We start from the raw sequence: 19475 nt of genomic DNA on the forward strand, positions 1-19475 counted from the left end.
CATTACCCCTTTGCTACATTGTTTAACTTTTGTACTGCCCATTTTACAAATTAAGTAAAGTGTTCCAATGTGTTCATAATTTTGATTTAGTGGTACATGTTTTTGTAATGACACTTTTCGCAGAGATCATTTAAGCAGATGCTTCATTCTCATGTATATCTTTCCAGTGCCCTTAGTCATTCTACACAAGCTGTTCTGATCAGTTCTGTTTTTGTAGCCTGCCTATGTGTGTTCCCTGGCACTGCATTACTTGTGTTCTTCCTGATTCATGTCAGGAATAATAGATGGGAATTAAGAGAGCTAACAAATAAAGAGCAGTCAATGGATACATTGGTGAACATCTTTCTTTAAAGACCATGGCAATGGAGGTACCATGTATATTTTCTACAGGTAAAGAACACTAAGGAAGGATGTTTTTAAAGAATGCTCTTTATAGGAAATGGCAGTGGGGAAAAACGAAAAAAAGTGACCTGATAGCAGCAGTTCAGTAGATCAAACAGAAATCACAAACTAATTATCTTACATTTGTTTCGCCGTGAGTGTAACTATATACAATTGTGCAGACAAAAGTAGGCTTTTTCGAGTATGAAGTAGAAACTTCATCCTGCACTCAACATAAAGGGAAATCAATTGGAAAAGGCTAATAATTCTTTGTAAAATTATTTATTTTTGTACTATGCCAGCCAATGGAATTCCAGATAACCCAGAGATTTCTTCTGCTTGGAGAGGAGAGAGGAGGTTGTAGTTTGTCTCTTAGTTAATCTGTTTGCCTACTGATGCTTGTGTGATCACTTTTGTTTTAAAATTTATGTGCCTAAAAAACACACACTGGGTCCACGAAACCAGTTCATCATGATCAGAAAACTGCTTAGTAACAAGAATGATAAGATTGTGATAAATGTTGCTTTTATCATTTTATAACAATACTATCTGGTACCCATGGCTGCAGTCACCTATCAGTAGCTTTGTTATGATGATTTATGGTTACTAAGCAAGTAAGTATGTGGAATAATGTCAATTGCCTGCCCTCACATGTCGGCCTTTTAGGTAAGCGTAGTTCATGATGTGTGCACTGCTCTAACCCCTCCCAAGCTCTCCCAACATATGATGCATCGGCACAGATCATTACACAAGTCTCTTGAGTATAGAGTGTGCCTAAGCCTTTAGTACAGGAAGTTACTTTGTTATTACTCAAAGAAACAGCAAGGGAAAGTCAGTGACAAATACCAAAGAACTTCCTATCATATGAAAAGATGAGCCACAATGAGTACTTAGGAAAAGCAAGGGCAAAATAGAAAATAAAATGAACTACAATATTTTGCGCCGAGTTAGATTGGATTTTGCAGTAAATGAGTACAATAGCACCAAAATGCCTGTAACATACTGATAGCAACACTCATGCAAATTCCTGTGTGTTTCTTGTATTTTTGGTAGACTACAGAGGATTTTAATTTTTAAGGTGGAATTTCATTAGTGGGAATAGCAGCACTTAGTTATGTAAAAAAATAAAAAAAAATTGGTGGGAGTTTTGAGTGTGTTTTAAAATGCTGCTGATGTTTCATTTCAATTCCAGAGAGAACAGAATAAGAAAAAGTTATGATGTATCATTTCTTTTCTGTAAATGGTACTGCTCGTACTCTACAGTAATGCCATTGTCATTTGTTAGTTTATGGTACAACAAGCTGATTTATAAAATAGAAAGATTGATATATACATCCTGTTCACTGTAAAACTGCTGCACATGGAAAACGTGCTTCACTCTGAGTGACAAAGTGCCTGATGTAAGAGTTTAAATGTATGCAGAGTTAATAATTTGTCATCTTAGAACAATGTACTGCACTTCATATGGATGTACCAGAAATCACATGTTTTTCAAGTCTTGAAGTTCCTGACTTCCAAGCCAAGAAATGTAAGTTTGTTTGTAGCAGTCATGATTTTCTGACAGTTGTCATCACCAGCTATAATCTGTTCATAAGAATAAACCTGACGTAAACATTACGCCATGTATTCTTCAGAGTTTGCCTGAATATCATTGGATTTCGTTTCACTTGAAGCGGAAGCAAAGTTGTGACCAGTACAGTCAAGTACAATCATAAGGATACGTTTTGTGCTATGTTATACACACACACACACACACACACACACACACACACACACACACACACACACACACACACTGAGTGATAATGTGTGGGACAACAGCTTTACTGGCACTTTAAACTTGGACAGCACATGCTCATCATCTCTCCAATTAGCCTGCAATGATGTGAGCAGTGCAGTTCAGACATAAAGAGACAAGCAAAAAAACATAGCTTCGAATGTCACTTAGTTTTTAAAGAAAATGAAATAATATTTGGAAAGACTTTAAACACTACCGCGTGCTTCTTAGGTGACCAGACGGAAAGCATAAAATGTCCTTGTTCTCACCTTTCATAGTATTTTAATTATAAACAAGAGTGATAAAAATTCCGAACTTAAACACAGGGTAATTTTTCTGAGCGAGCTATGTGTGATGCAAAACAATACTGCAGTGATTTCACCATACTATTGAATACTGTAGCCACAGAAGATATTAATTACAGTCAGTCATCTGGTAATCTCTTACCTTCATCCTTATCCGAATCCGAGAAATACATTTCAGTACTGGAACTATCATCTGCAACGCTGATAGTCGATCAACAACAGAGCCACTCGGGCGTGGCATCTTCTCTTTACTTATGACGTGCCATTCTATATATTGCTGCCTACATTCGGTAGTGACATATGAAAAAGCTGCATGTGGTGGTTCCAGTACGTCCGGGAGCTTAACAGTCGTGTTATTTCTTGGGCCAGATCCCTTAACTTGGCTCCAGATCAGTTCTGTTGGGTTCGTATTGTAATGGCACAGTGGCAAATGTAAAAATACAACATTTGTGTGGTGTGCTCGATGCTGTGAAAATGATTGTTTTTCATGCTTCTGCAACACATATCTACTTCTGTGGTGTAAAACAATGGACACAGTCCAAATGAAGAGTATTTAGTTTTTCATTTTTGCCTCCATAATTGTTATTTTCTGTTAGTTTAAGCAACCTTTATTAACAGTCTTTCATAAAATATCTAGAATTGAAAATTTATTTTTGAAATGAAAACAAGAATTTCAAGTGCAATATTTAATTAAAAACAATATGATGTGCATTATTTATATAAAATGACGATGAATTTTACGGTTACAAGATGTAGGTAATTCAAATTGAAAAAGTAAATAAACTGACTTGGGTGAGACTAACCAGCAAGCCATTTAGGTCGATGAGTCACAAAGCTATTACTCCACCGCCTCCACTGTACACTACTATACACTGGTGTTTCATCTGTACTAATACAATCCCTTGTAAAACTTCAAAGCCGATTCTGTCTGTAAATCTGTGACAAACATTAAGAACAACTTATTTATCAGCACTTTTTAAATGGGAATGGGAAGCAGCCTCAGCCACTTTCATACTGCGTATTAACAGGGCGACAAAGCACAACAGTGCAGAGGCTGTGACTATACACCATTTTTAAAATAAAAACTACAGTGTGATTTTAAAAAAAAAAAGGTTGATGACTTCTAATACATTTGAATATCTTAAAGTTTCATTTAACGTAACTTACTGATAATATATCTAATACATAAGTAGGACCTACTTCCAAGAGCGCAACAACACCAGTATATGTGTGCTACGGCTTCTGATCAATCATCTTGTTTCTGTTTGTTTACATCGGTTTTATTCTTATGATGAACGGAGTATAGTTCCTGACTTAGTGACGTTCAGGCATAGTTCCTCAGTTATTTAGGCTGTGAACTCACATTCTGGATTTGAACACCAAGCAATATTGCAGATTTCCTTCTTGTTCATTCTATGTAAGATTGTTTGCTGTTGTTAATGAGTGTATTGTTGATAATCTTCCTTCCATACTTTTTCTTCAACTACACCATCATCTGTGTCACTTGCGAGAAAGCTTACCTGCACCAGGAAACCATTGAGCAATATTCCTGAGATGACCATCCAGTTATGCATGTTAATTATTGCGTCATTAGTATCTGTTTCCTGTACTTAAAGCAACCACATAAACCTCAGGCACAAATTGCCACAGTATAAATGAAACTTGGTAGAAATTTGAGTTTGGCTATTGTTATTTGTTTCAGAATCGGTTTTGTAAAAACTCAAGCTTATAAATGTTTGACAGTAAATTTCTAAACAGAATAACACTCTAAAGAAGATTTTACTGAAAACCTAAAGCTGACTGAACTGCTTGGTAGTAGTCAGTATTTATGTCCAGGAAAATTTGAGAGGAGGGATTTTTTTAAGTATGCCAGTCAGTGGCATGCAAGAATAATAGCATTTTTCTTCCACCATATTATCAGTCAGTTTTCTTCTGTTGATATCAAATGTATCAGTGGAAATATCCTTTTACTGTTTTTGCATCCAGTTAGTGTTATTTTTGCCTTAACAAAAGATTATTTTGAATTACGCTGGTTCCCAAGCCACATGAAAATGTTCTTTTTTTCTACTGTCTCGCATTTTACACAATGAAGGTGTAAAGTGATTGAGACAACCGTTTTATTTCTGTGTAGGAATAGTAATTAGTACAATATTGATAATTTAAATGTTTAAATAAAGGATGGTAGTTACAAAATGTAGATTATGACATGATAGGACACTTATAAGGGACACCATCTTTACAACAGTATTCCCTTCCAGCAGATAGATTTGTGTTGACCCATTTATCACTGCAGTTCTTCACAAATAAATATGCCTGTAAAAAGACAAAAAGAGCTAAAGCATATTATGCATATTCGTTACGTGATATATTTTTTGGATAAAGTGTTAAGTAACTATCAGATATTGGTATACTTGTCAGCGGAAAATATAACTTGATTCACAAATGTTAACTTTCCTTTTGATTAACTGTAGTTCTAAAGTAAGGGATTATCATCTACAGAAAATGTTCCATCTTTATTTTATTAGTATCACTTACTGCGAGAGTACAATTAAATAATTAATATTTCATCTCTTAATATATCACTTACCCTCTCCTTGTAGCAATCACGATCAATAGAGCCACACAAAATAGCTGGGCTATTAGGTAGATGTTTAACAATCTAAAGAAAGAGAAATAATTTTCACATTAAAGGGGACTATTTACACTTGTCGTTGATACCAATATTTATATCAATTGACATTTTCTTTTAGTTATTGAAATACCATCAAATCTTTAACATTTAACTGGTAAAAACTAAAATACTTTAATGTTTTTAAAATGTTTGATTAACAAACTGTTACTCTATTTTAACAATTTATACTAAATTTATGTGAAGAACATTAAAGAGGTACTGTAACATATTCTAATGTAAATGAAACAAAATATAAGTGTGAAGGTGATTTTGTGCTTTTGTCCTTCTAAGAGATTTTACTGAGGCATGCAACACTGACTTGGAAGCATTGTCGTCGAAATTTCAATCTGGCTTCACGCATTCTGTGTTACACTCCACAAAAAAAAGCGCTGTGCTATTCGATGCTTGTCATTTATAGAATTCATGCTTTAACAATATTTCTGCATCCAAAATAATTTAACCAGCTCATTTGCCAATGCTTAGGGTTATTTAAGACAACCCAGTGGCAAGCCTTTGACTTAAGTGACAGTAACTTAACATCATGCACAAAAATTTTCACGTCACTTTGAGATCTTGTCGTTCAGTTTATTTCTACACCACACGGTTCAGAGTTTTTAACAATCTACATGTTCATTCCTCTCTTTTTGTTGTTGTTGTTGTTGTTGTTGTGGTCTTCAGTCCTGAGACTGGTTTGATGCAGCTCTCCATGCTACTCTATCCTGTGCAAGCTTCTTCATCTCCCAGTACCTACTGCAACCTACATCCTTCTGAATCTGCTTAGTGTATTCATCGCTTGGCCTCCCTCTACGATTTTTACCCTCCATGCAGCCCTCCAATGCTAAATTTGTGATCCCTTGCTGCCTCAAAACATGTCCTACCAACCGATCCCTTCTTCTAGTCAAGTTGTGCCACAAACTTCTCTTCTCCCCAGTCCTATTCAATACCTCCTCATTAGTTACGTGATCCACCCACCTTATCTTCAGCATTCTTCTGTAGCACCACATTTCGAAAACTTCTATTCTCTTCTTGTCCAAACTAGTTATTGTCCATGTTTCAGTTCCATACATGGCTACATTCCATACAAAGACTTTCAGAAACGACTTCCTGACACTTAAATCTATACTCGATGTTAACAAATTTCTCTTCTTCAGAAACGATTTCCTTGCCATTGCCAGTCTACATTTTATATCCTCTCTACTTCGACCATCATCAGTTATTTTACTCCCTAAATAGCAGAACTCCATTGAATAACATCGGGGAGAGGCTACAACCCTGTCTCACTCCTTTCCCAACCACTGCTTCCCTTTCATGCCCCTCGACTCTTATAACTGCCATCTGATTTCTGTACAAATTGTAAATAGCCCTTCGCTCCCTGTATTTTATACCTGCCACCTTCAGAATTTGAAAGAGAGTATTCCAGTCAACATTGTCAAAAGCTTTCTCTAAGTCTACAAATCCTAGAAACTTAGGTTTGCCTTTTCTTAATCTTTCTTCTAAGATAAGTTGTAAGGTTAGTATTGCCTCACGTGTTCCAACATTTCTACGGAATCCAAACTGATCTTCCCCGAGGTCCGCTTCTACCAGTTTTTCCATTCGTCTGTAAAGAATTCGCGTTAGTATTTTGCAGGTGTGACTTATTAAACTGATAGTTGGGTAATTTTCACATCTGTCAACACCTGCTTTCTTTGGGATTGGAATTATTATATTCTTCTTGAAGTCTGAGGGTATTTCGCCTGTCTCATACATCTTGCTCACCAGATGGTAGAGTTTTGTCAGGACTGGCTCTCCCAAGGCCATCAGTAGTTCTAATGGAATGTTGTCTACTCCCGGGGCCTTGTTTCAACTCAGGTCTTTCAGTGCTCTGTCAAACTCTTCACATTCCTCTCTTAAGGGTAAAAAAAGTTCAGTATGCACTAATGTGCAGTTACCATCCTTCTCACTATATTGCTGGGCATTTGTCTGTAGAAAGTAATGGAAACCAGTAATAGGTTATTATGGTTACCCAGTATTATGTTCCCATACTGGCATTACAAAGTTTTGGTCATTTGGATGTGCGCTCTATTATATTTTTAGTTTCTTATGACTTGCTTCATTTCAATCTTTTTGTGTAATTTGAATGACAGTTTTTTTCTGTTCAACCCTCTTTCATACTTTGTACCCAGTCTCTGTTGGTACAATGTCATTTGTATTATCTTCCTTTTTCTCAGTTTGTTCTCTCATCCTAATCTTTTTGTTTATTTTTCCTGTGTTTACCACTTTCTTATTGAGGCTGGCAAGGAAAACTACACCACAATGAGATAAAACAGAAGATACTTATTTCACATGTAACAAAACAGCATAAAAGTAAGTAGTCAGTGATCGTTGTGGTTACGTTATTATTATGGATGCATCTCAAGCTGCAGTATGAAGTTGGGTTACTGTCTGCCTGATTTGGTTTCTGGGTTTTCATTGATTATGTTGTTTCACATGCTGTGATAGTTCTTTTAAAAATGGCTTGGTCATTTTTTTGTGCCTTCTCATTGTGTGTTTAATCTGAAATGACCTCTATCTTGGACTGATGACCTCAGATGTTAAGTCCCATAGTGCTCAGAGCCATGTGAACCTCTATCCAGATTCCAGAAGGATAGTCCAGACCTGTTTTTTTTTTTTTTTTTTTTTTTTTTTTTTTTTTTTTTTTTTTTTTTTTTTTTTAGTGAACATCCCTCTTATGTCTAATTGGCAACAAATAGAGAAGAGTAGTTTCAAGGAAAACAGTGTGTGCTGCATCCATTAATTGTTTTGTGTTATTTTCAGTCATAGTGGAGAAAGTGGGTTGAAATCTGGCTTCAAACAACAGCAGAGTTTTGAATAGTTAGTACTATTTGCCCAAAATCAGATAATTCTGTTGATTTGGGGACATGAAACTGAGTGCTAAAACAGTGTGTGGGAAATGGGTCAATCTTAAGGGGAGTAGTATAGTATCTGTTTTTCCCAAACTTAACTATTTCTTAACAATCCAATGGAATGTTAACTTCACACAAAAGGACAGAGAGAAAATAATCAAAAACATGATAATTTATTTGGTCCCTTTCTCTCCAAACTAATCAACCATGCTCATGCAAAATTGTTGAGTGAACTGCTGTATCAGTGTCTTTAAACTCATTTTCTGGAAGTAAACATTTATGGCTACAATCATTTCATGCTACTTGCGATTTATCATTGAAAAGGCCTCTAAGTAGTGAATGTGTTGCGATTTTGACATCTTTATCTTCTCGCTCATAATTGGACAAAATAATTTATAAACATAGTTGATTAACTGTTAGTTTGTAAATCTGCATATTATTCATTGGATGCACTGCCTCACTAAAAATCTTTGATAAGTTAAAAGTGATTGCTGCATAGACTTTATGTAATACCATTACGTTTCACAGTGAGCCAAGTGAGCAGAAATCTGAGACAAACTCCAGTTTCAGTTTGCCACTAGTTTCTCCTTGATCATACCAAATTTCATCCACAGCTCTCTCAACCAGCTGTGGAAGTATTATTCCTGAGAGAAAATAACTTATTTTAATGAAATATATTGCTTCCTGTCGTGGATGACAGCAAGATAAAGCCTTGTGTCTGTATGTAAAAAATGCTGAGATGGATGAATCCCAGTTTTCTGCCGTATTTATATCTTTCCCAGGTATAAATAAAACTAAGATAAGGTAAAAAGTGCAATACCATTCTGAAAATTCTTATAACTGAGTGAGTGTTTATTTTGCTATCTTTCCAGTAAATATTTAGTTTTTTTATCCTAACTTTCCTCTCGGTACTGGCTATACCGAATATAAAAGCATTGCATGTACCATTAGAGAACAATATAGATTTTGTACAGTGATGACATACTGTGGAACTATCTGTACTACAGTTCAATTGAAATTTCATTTCTTTTCTGGAACACTCTCAGTGCATCAGAAGTTGTGTGATGTACTGTTGAATAAAGTTAATTTCATTCACGCAACCACATGAAACCTATTGTTAAGAAAAAAAAGAGTAAATCTGATATATATTTTCTGAATTTCAAATGTGTTGAAAGATATATAATATAATCGTGAATGACTTACGGTATCAAGACAGCGATTGATACACTGTTTGAGGCCAACAGGTGTGCATGGAAAGGGCACCATCAGTTCATGGAGCAGAGCTGCATTTCCTCGTGGTTGAGCATCACTGCCTTTCACAAATTGTCCACTGAGGAAAACACCACACGTGCACGGAATGTCTTTTGGGTTGGTTGGTGGTGCTGGAGCTGGTGCAATAGGAGTTGTAGAGGGAACTGTTGATACTACTGTACTGCTGGTGCTGGTAGTGCCTACCATGCTTTCAGCCCAACTAAACAGTATTGACAGAGGAAAAATTAAATTAATGAAATTAAAATATAGTTATTTATACTCCGGCTATATATTTTAATTTTTCTACAAATAAATTCACATGAGTCACATATTTTATGGAAAATACTAAGAGACTTGTATATTATTATCAATCTTAATATTTCAATTAATTTATATGTATTCGTACATCGTATTTTGTAGAACGTGTCTTGGCGAATCCTTAGGAATGTGAAACACAGTTATGACCAACTCAACTGCTGTCTCATACTCCACCTATAGTGTCATTTGGACATCAGTATGGTCAAGGGGTCTGTGTTTAGTATGTTCCTGTACCAGTTGTTGATGTTGACGTTTTGTTAAATTGGAGTCACTACTTCACTTTCAAGTAACTCCCCAGTTGTCCTCATGATTCCAAGAGCACTTCCCCTTCCAAGGAAAAGTCCTTAAGCCTAGTGGGAATTGAACCTAGTTCATCCGCGTGACAGTGACATGATGACCACTCAGAGAGGCAGCCTTAATTTAAGACTACTGGTTCAGGTTTTGATACTTGATTGAATTTTTTGTTTGTTGTAAAGTGATCTTATGTAAATAACAAAAATGCCATTTGAACAAAATCTTCGGTTCAGGCTTTGGATCTAATGAAATCTTTGTTAGTCTACTGGGGAAAATGATAAATAATATGGCATCAAAAGCATTCTATTTGCATGGGCAAAGTAGCATCTTAACAGCAGAGGATGGAGAATACGTTAATAAATGGTACTGCAGGATTAAAACCACTGTAAATTTCTGTGGAAATATTAAAGATGGAATCCCAGAAGGTTCTTTATTTGGCGTAGTGATTTACCGCAGACAATGAGGATTCATAATAAAAAAAACTCCTACACTTACAGATGAAGATATACTGAAGGAGGGCCCAAACACTTACATACTACATACAGTGGGAAGAACAATGAAGCAGGCCTACCCATAATCATACAAAAACTCATGCTGATGAAATTCCTAGGCATTATCCTATTGCACATCACCGCATTAAACAGGTGGCAGAAGCACTATAAGTATTTGCTTAAAATGTGTAATTCCTCACTTAAAACCACCACTGTGTTGACCAGCAGACAGAATTGCTAATAGCCTTGGCTTACTTCCACTTAATCCTGTGATATGATCTACTTGGCAGCTAAGGACAGAGAAATGGTTATTCAACAGAAGTGTGCAGCGAGAAAATTTTGTTAAGTTAGTAACTAAACTCTTGAACGATATTGTGCTTATTAGGCTTACATGCCATATGTTTACTTCCTAATGATATTTATAGTTAATACTTAAACTAATAGCATATCATGCACTGAGGATAACTGCAGTATTGAAAGTAATTTCCATACAGACTGCATGTTCCTGTCTAGGGTTCAGAAAGGAGTTTAGTATTGCAGTTTCAAAAGTTTGTAACATGTTGGTAGACACAGACAGGATATTGGGGATCCTCAGGTACAAAAATAAATAAATAAAAGAATACCTCATTAGCCAGTCCTTCTACGATTCGTAATGGTATTTATATTAACACTAGTATTAATAATAAATAGGCTTTTAACTTTGCCAATACAAAGATAGCTGATAGCAGTCTCTGGAGAGAAAAAAAAAGTTTGTGTGAAGGTGCAGGTGAAAATAGCTGCTAAGTAATGCAGTACAAAGCATTGTACCTTTTTACCGAAATAGATGCTTTTTTCTATATATAAAAATTAATTCCCATAATTATCAGTCTAAGTAGATTAGCATTAGTTACTATTTGGTGTTAATGTACTGTTCACAAGTTGCCTGCAATGGCTGCTTCAGCCAGTTAATGCATAACTTACTCTTTCCATATCCTTGAGATTTTTGTTCATATAGGAGTCTACAGAACATATGTTTCTGAATGAATGAACAAAGAAAGTATGAAAAATTACTGTTATTGACACCTACTGCTGCTGCTACTGCTACTACTACTACTACTACTACTACTACAACATTGCATTTTCTGTGCTGTTTATGAAGAATAACCATAATCTTTCCAACTGAATCACTTTAGTTAGATAAAAGATATTTACATACCACTGTGCACACCATAAGCTCCAAAACAGAAGCCACAGTGTATTCATCCTGAAACAGAGGGCAGAAGTTCATAAACAGCAATTGTTTGTTTTTCATGGTAAAAATTTTCGAAATAATAATTTCGGCTTTTGTTTATATTATGCAGATACACTGTCTAAGTGAAGCATCCAGAATGGGAAGAGGAAATGACATGGAAGCTTCACAAGTTGAAAGAATATGTTATGTTATTACAGAAGCGAGTCAATTTTACGAAGAACTTCGCATCATGAGGCCGCTGATCAGTGTGACGCTGCACAGCCTCTGGCCAGGATGCATGTACTGATTAAATTGATAGGAGTATCATAAAGCTATTGTATCCTCTCCTGAGGCATTGTGGCCCACAAATGTAACTGGTCACTGACATCCTTGATACTGACGGTAGGATGCAGTAGATGTCGCATGTTCTATCAGAGACAGATCTGTGGATTTTGTTGACCATGGGCGTAGCTCAACATAATGCACTTTTTCATAGAGGCAAGTCCTATGTGTGGATGAGCAGTGTCCTGTTGTAAACTGGCACAACAATAATGTCACATGAGAGGTAACACATGAGAACATAGGGTATCTGTAATGTACCAATGTGCCATCAGAATTCCTGAATCACTACCAGCCATGACTGAATTCACCCCTATGACTCTGCACTCCATGATACCACGAGGAATGCCGCTATGCCTTTCCAAAACATTGGTAGAATAGTACCTCTTTCCAGCTTGTCGCCATATTCACTGACAGTGGTCATCTAGGATAACACAGAACTATGATTCGTCACTGGATGCAGTGCAATCCCACTTATCAGCAGTCGATGCTTCCTGGTGGTGGCACCACTCTAAACATGGCCATTTATGTTGTGTCGTCAAAGGCGGCCATGCATGGGACGGTAATTCCATACTCTGACTGCTGCTAACCTCTGATCAATGGTGGAAGATAACACACAATGTTATAGGGAGTCCATTACTTGTTCTCAGATGGTAGGTGCACTGGTTCGGGGCTGTGATGTGCTTAGTGCACTACACAGTAATCTTCCCTCATGGTAGTTGGCCAGAAACAAGGCAATGTGCATGCCGTCGTATGCATGCCTATGATATTTCCGAAGGGGACAATTTTAAAAAATTGTTTTTTCAAAAATATGTTCATTTTGTAGCGCACATCTTTCTGGAGAGTTTGATACATAATGTATGTGTTCGAGGAAATGTAATACATGTTATTTGGTCTTAAGTATGCAAAAGTGCAGTGCCACACATTTTCACATCAGTGCATTTCACTCTGTGGAATTCTAACGTGTATGTTTAGTAATGAAAGCCATCAAATCTAAACTCATGCTCATAAATTAAGGATAATTGCAGAATATGGTGCCACACAACGTGGCACTACACAAAACTGGTGCTAATAGCATAAGCACATAGGGAACACACTCGACACAGCTCTGTATGTCCATGGTATTGGTGATAAGTTGAGAAAACCGTTCCGAAACACATGCTATGAAATGCCACTTTTTCCTGTGTATGTACCCCGACATCAATATGAAATAGGATCACAATGCACACGTACACATGCCGCACAGCGGGTTGGCATACCCTTGATCAGGTGGTCAAGCAGCTAGTGTGGTATAGAGTCCCATTCTTGCACCAGAGCTTGTCAGAGCTCCTGAAGTGTCCTAGGGGTTTGAAGATGTGCAGCGATACATCGACCGAGAACATCCCAGACGTGCTCAATGGGGTTTAGGTCTGGAGAACAGGCAGGCCATTCCATTCCCCTGGTATCTTCTGTTTCAAGGTACTCTTCCACAATGGCAGCTCGGAGGGTCCATGTGTTATCATCCATCAGGAGGAAGGTGGGACCCACTGCACCCCTGAAAAGGCAGACATACTGGTGCAAAATGACATCCCAATACACCTGACCTGTTACAGTTCCTCTGTCAAAGATGTGCAGGGGTGTATGTACACCAATCATAATCCCACCCCACACCATCAAACCACGACCTCCATACAGGTCCCTTTCAAGGACATTAAGGGGCTGGTATCTGGTTCCTGGTTCACGCCAGATGAAAACCCAGTGAGAATCACTGTTCAGACTTTACCTAGACTTGCCCGTCAACATAACCTGGGACCACTGTTCCAATGACCATGTACTGTGTTATTGACACCAGGCTTTATGGACTCTCCTGTGACTAGGGGTCAGTGGAATGCACCTTGCGAATAAACCATGTCTGTAGACTGTGTGTCTAGAGACAACTGTTCCAGTGGCTACCGTAAGGTCCCGAGCAAGGCTACCTGCAGTACTCCATATCCGTCTGCGGGCACTGATGGCGAGATATCGGTCTTTCTGTGGTGTTGAACACTGTGGATGTCCCATACTGTAGCGCCTGGACGCATTTCTTGTCTGCTGGAATTGTTGCCATAATCTTGAGATCACACTTTCTGGCACACGGAGGGCCCATGCTATGACCTGCTGTGTTTGACAAGCCTCCAGTCACCCTAGTATCTGCACAATTACTCGCTGCATCGTACTCTGACATGCACCAACACACCTCTGCATATGCGGACTGCTGCCAGCGCCACCGTGAGACGACTGCAGGTCAAATGCACTGCATGGTCATACCTCGAGGTGATTTAAACCCGCAAACCGCCCACCAGAGCGTTGTTTCACCATGTATCAGCATTATCCTTAATTTATGAGCATGAGTGTATATTCAGAATAGTGGAACTTAAGATGTCCTGTGGTGCCTCTCCTACACCCAGTCGGCCGGTTTGACATCCTATCCACATTTTTCTTTCTTTTTTTTTTTTAAGGAAAAAAACAATTAATATTGGGCGAAAGAATCTATTACCTCATCAAAGTTTATCAAACGTTTTGCTACATGAAAAATCAAAATGTCGTTGTCTGATAGTGAAAAAGCTGTTAATGCAAACAGTACCCAGGAGTAGTGTGGTTTTTCGATTTGATTCTGTCCATTTTGCCACTGTCAGCTAGATAAAACGAAATAGGCCTTTCTAATATTGCAGCAATTGTAACACACACCAAATAAGCGAGACTGTTTGGCACAAACGGTCATTTTTACTACCTCATTTACTTAAATAACACGATAGAATTCAATTCACCAAGTGCCAATATCAAATACCTAATAGGCCTACTACTAGCAAAAAATCTTACATTAGGAAATAGCTTCACATTTCATCATACGCTCCAGTTTCTCAAAGCATGAGACCGAAAAGTAGTAGTAGTACGAAATTTTTATATAAATTTGGAATCGTCTCATTCTTCCATATAATTCGTGCGATATCCTCGTTTCTTCTCCTTCCTAGTTCTAACGAACAATCTAGTCATCAATAATTCTGTAACTATTCTTGCCATTGTCAAAACATATTCGCCTGTTAACTTCACTAAACCTGCCAGTAGCACCAATTTAGTTACTCCGTGTTTATTCTACAGTTTGGTGTTGTTACGTGTTTGTACAACGGGTTTTCCGCTCTATTACGTGAATAGCGGCTGGTAACCGATGACTGCACAACTTGCCCCTAGTAGTGTAGCGAGCTGGCAAAAATTTTCTGTCAAAATTTCATTCCCTTGGATGCACCAAGAAGGTAATATGTAATCTCCCTTATTTGTTATTCGTGTTAGTGTGTATTTCCACCTTGTTAGTACGAATCTCCGGATTTCGCGAATATTTATAACAACGCGTATCATGTGCACAATCAACCACATTAACAAATAGCGATTGGGATTCACCCGTTTTGGTTTATTCGGTCCAGCTCTTATAGCCCCATCCCCTTACGTCTATGAAAAGTTTATTTCGTGATGCGACGGCGATTCTACTGGCAGAGACATCACGTACTCTATGCACGCATTCAAAAATCAACTTATGATTCGTTCAGAAATCAACTTAGAATATCTCCAAAAACCAACAGAGATACATTTTCTGGATATTCCGTGAATTGACCAGCTAGCAAATGGAGACCCAAATTGAGGCCTCTCAAATCTGTCAGGTGCTGTTAATGGTTTGTCACATGAGTACATGGCATCTCCGTGTCCTTTACAGTGATTACTCAGTATCTGACACTGTTAATGGCCCGTATACACCGCACAGACCTGGTAAACACACCAAATACTAATGCACTCCGATGAGTGCTCTGCCTGCCACAGAGAATTGCAAAATGAATTTCATGCACTTGCTGATGGTGTGTACTTGCACAAAATTACATTGACATATGACCACATTTTTTGGGTGCTTCGCTTCTTTTGTCAGGCAGTGTAAATGAATAACAGAAAAAAAGCCCTAACGGTTAATGGGACTAACTTTCATGCGTTATAATTTAATTTTTTTTAGACAGTACGGTTCTACAGAAGAATCCTTAAGGATTTTGCAAATAATCAGATAACGCTGAGGACAAACGTGTCATCTTGCCATACTACAGCTGCCTAGTCTCATAACATGCATCAGTGAATTATGGCGGCAGACATTTCTGACAACAGTACATAGAAATATAAGTGAACTATGCAATAATTTCCATCCTTGGGCAGCCTCAGCTCTTTCTCTTTTTGTCATCAAGTGATCACTGTAGATTGCGTGTAGTTGCGAACTTTTAAGCTATATGAGAGGAAGTTTTCGCTAAATAAATGATTATGGGGAAAAATTATGGCAGAACGTGTCTAAAAGAAGTAAGCAGTTGACAAGAACATCCTGAGATATCAAAGACTCTGTCAATTTGGTAATGGATGGAAGTGCAGGGCATAAATAGTGGTAGAAAGAGCCCATGGCGTGGCAGTAGTGAGTAGGTTAAAATGGGTATTGGTGTAAGTATGCAGAGATGAAGAGGCTTGCCGAGGATAGTGTAACATGGAGAGCGAGAGCTACTTACAGACACTTTCATGTCAATATGTTTATCAGCAGTGGACAAGCATGTAGTATGATGATTAGCTGCTAAGGTTTCAGGCATTATAATTCTTCAGAAAGATGTAAAATGTGACGTACTCCCTTCGTCCTAGGAGTTTCGCGACAGGTTTTTCACATTTCTGAATTTGCCATACTAAAAAGGAACAAATGTTTTTTATGCTACCTGGTATATGTGCATCCTTGAAATGACCTTGGCCATGTTTGCGTGCAAACTCACTAGGTGGGGGTCGTGCTTGCACCGTAGCAACACAAGGTTTGGGTTCTTGGCGCTTTAGTTAAGGTGACAAAAGGGACGCTGATTGTGAGCAAAGAATGAACATTAAGTTGTGCGTCAGGCTCTGGGTAATCCCTAGTGGAACGTGGACGATGATTAAGAAAGCATATGCAGGCAAGGCACTTTCGAGAATTTGTGTTTTGGGGTGGCACATAAGGTTTCGTGAAGGCAGAGATTCAGAGCCAGATGATCCCAGCTCTGGTCGTTGGTCTACGGCACAAAACCATGCAAACGCGCAGCGTGGAAGGCAGTTATTGGAAGAAGACCGTCACGTAACTGTGCATACGGTATCAGAAGAACTTAATTTGAATTGTGTTGTGTGTCAAAAGATTTTATCCGAAGATTTAGGGAAACGGAAACTTAATGCAAAACTCCTCCATCTGCTACTGAGTATCTGGCTAGACATTCTGTTATTGCCATCCCACATCCGCCATATTCGCCTGACCTCTCCCCTTGCGATTTTTTCTACTTCCCACGAGTGGAAAGGCGACTGAAAAGACACTTTCGTCAAGATATTGCAGACATCCAATGAGCTGTGACAAATCAGCTTACAAGCATCGCAGTTAAAAATTTCCCTGATTGCTTCCAAGGCCTCCAGAAACGTTGGCCACTGTGTACAGATGGTCAAGTGGTCTACTTCGATAGGAGCTAAGATCATTACTTGGTAAATGCAATTTTCGAGTGTTAAAAAAAAACCTCTCTTGGAACTTTTTACGCCAAGCAGAGTATACTGAATAGAATCAATGGATACGACAGTATAACAACAGTTTTTTAAGAAGTTCTGGAAGCTGGATTCAAAAGGAAAAAATAAAGTGTGCATGTACAGGGTGTTTCAAAAGTGACCGGTATATTTGAAACGGTAATAAAAACTAAACGAGCAGCGATAGAAATACACCGTTTGTTGCAATATGCTTGGGACAACAGTACATTTTCAGGCAGACAAACTTTCGAAATTACAGTAGTTACAATTGTCAACAACAGATGGCGCTGCGGTTTGGGAAACTGTATAGTACGATATTTTCCACATATCCACCATGCGTAGCAATAATATGGCGTAGTCTCTGAATGAAATTACCCGAAACCTTTGACAACGTGTCTGGCGGAATGGCTTCACATGCAGATGAGATGTACTGCTTCAGCTGTTCAATTGTTTCTGGATTCTGGCGGTACACCTGGTCTTTCAAGTGTCCCCACAGAAAGAAGTCACAGGGGTTCATGTCTGGCGAATAGGGAGGCCAATCCACGCCGCCTCCTGTATGTTTCGGATAGCCCAAAGCAATCACACGACCAGCAAAATATTCATTCAGGAAATTAAAGACGTCGGCCGTGCGATGTGGCCGGGCACCATCTTGCATAAACCACGAGGTGTTCGCAGTGTTGTCTAAGGCAGTTTGTACCGCCACAAATTCACGAAGAATGTCCAGATAGCGTGGTGCAGTAATCGTTTCGGATCTGAAAAATGGGCCAATGATTCCTTTGGAAGAAATGGCGGCCCAGACCAGTACTTTTTGAGGATGCAGGGACGATGGGACTGCAACATGGGGCTTTTCGGTTCCCCATATGCGCCAGTTCTGTTTATTGACGAAGCCGTCCAGGTAAAAATAAGCTTCGTCAGTAAACCAAATGCTGCCCACATGCATATCACCGTCATCAATCCTGTGCACTATATCGTTAGCTAATGTCTCTCGTGCAGCAATGGTAGCAGCGCTGAGGGGTTGCCGCATTTGAATTTTGTATGGATAGAGGTGTAAACTCTGGCGCATGAGACGATACGTGGACGTTGGCGTGTTTTGGACCGCAGCTGCAACACGGCGAACGGAAACCCGAGGCCGCTGTTGGATCACCTGCTGCACTAGCTGCGTGTTGCCCTCTGTGGTTGCTGTACGCGGTCGCCCTACCTTTCCAGCACGTTCCCAGTCCGTTGAAATTTTTCAAACAGATCCTTTATTGTATCGCTTTTCGGTCCTTTGGTTACATTAAACCTCCGTTGAAAACTTCGTCTTGTTGCAACAACACTGTGTTGTAGGCGGTGGAATTCCAACACCAGAAAAATCCTTTGTTCTAAGGAATAAACCATGTTTTCCACAGCACACTTGCACGTTGTGAACAGCACACGCTTACAGCAGAAAGACGACGTACAGAATGGCGCACCCACAGACTGCATTGTCTGCTATATCTTTCACATCACTTGCAGCGCCATCTGTTGTTGAAAATTGTAACTACTGTAATTTCGAAAGTTTGTCCGCCTGAAAATGTACTGTTGTCCCAAGCATATTGCAACAAACGGTGTATTTCTATCGCTGCTCGTTTAGTTTTTATTGCCGTTTCAAATACACCGGTCATTTTTGAAACACTCTGTAAGTGCTGTAAAATAAAAAAAAGTTGAGTGATACCAGTACATCAAAGCTATTGGTAACTGAAATCCTTATAATTCAGTACAGTCATGGTTTTATCCAATCCCTCTAAGCCTGTATGTGTAATTTGTAGTGTAAATAACTCCCATGTTAATCACAATTTCCGAACATCCTATGCCAGGAAAATTGTACTCCGAAGAGGAAGGCCTCGGAGACAGCCAATCGATTTGCTCATATTTGGTACATTGCTTGTGTACATCCTAAAATGAAAGACCAAGATATTTTGGCTCAATACCCTCCACCCTTATTTTCGAGAAGGCCACCTCTAAAGATCATGACGTGCAATCGACTC

The 19475-nt window shown here is 38.6% G+C and overlaps 1 protein-coding gene across 1 annotated transcript; it reads right to left on the reverse strand.

Annotated features, from left to right (window-relative positions):
- Positions 1-4662: 4662 nt before the first annotated feature.
- LOC124594092 (follicle cell protein 3C-1) lies at positions 4663-9474 on the reverse strand. The gene is made up of 3 exons (XM_047132443.1): positions 9220-9474; positions 5051-5122; positions 4663-4776 (listed from the first exon to the last, which is right to left on the reverse strand). Exons 1-3 carry the CDS (start codon positions 9472-9474, stop codon positions 4663-4665), a joined length of 441 nt encoding a protein of 146 aa, XP_046988399.1.
- Positions 9475-19475: the final 10001 nt, after the last annotated feature.

This window comes from Schistocerca americana, chromosome 2 (genome assembly GCF_021461395.2).
Source record: "Schistocerca americana isolate TAMUIC-IGC-003095 chromosome 2, iqSchAmer2.1, whole genome shotgun sequence".
Lineage (NCBI taxonomy): Eukaryota > Metazoa > Arthropoda > Insecta > Orthoptera > Acrididae > Schistocerca > Schistocerca americana.

Excerpts from the sequence above, each read along its gene's own strand:
- LOC124594092 (XM_047132443.1), bottom strand. The coding sequence starts at position 9,474 with ATGGTAGGCACTACCAGCACCAGCAGTACAGTAGTATCAACAGTTCCC. Across the intron at positions 5,123-9,219 it reads TCAATCGCTGTCTTGATACC|ATTGTTAAACATCTACCTAA; the intron begins GTAAGTCATTCA and ends CTCTTTCTTTAG. Across the intron at positions 4,777-5,050 it reads GTGATTGCTACAAGGAGAGG|GCATATTTATTTGTGAAGAA; the intron begins GTAAGTGATATA and ends GTCTTTTTACAG.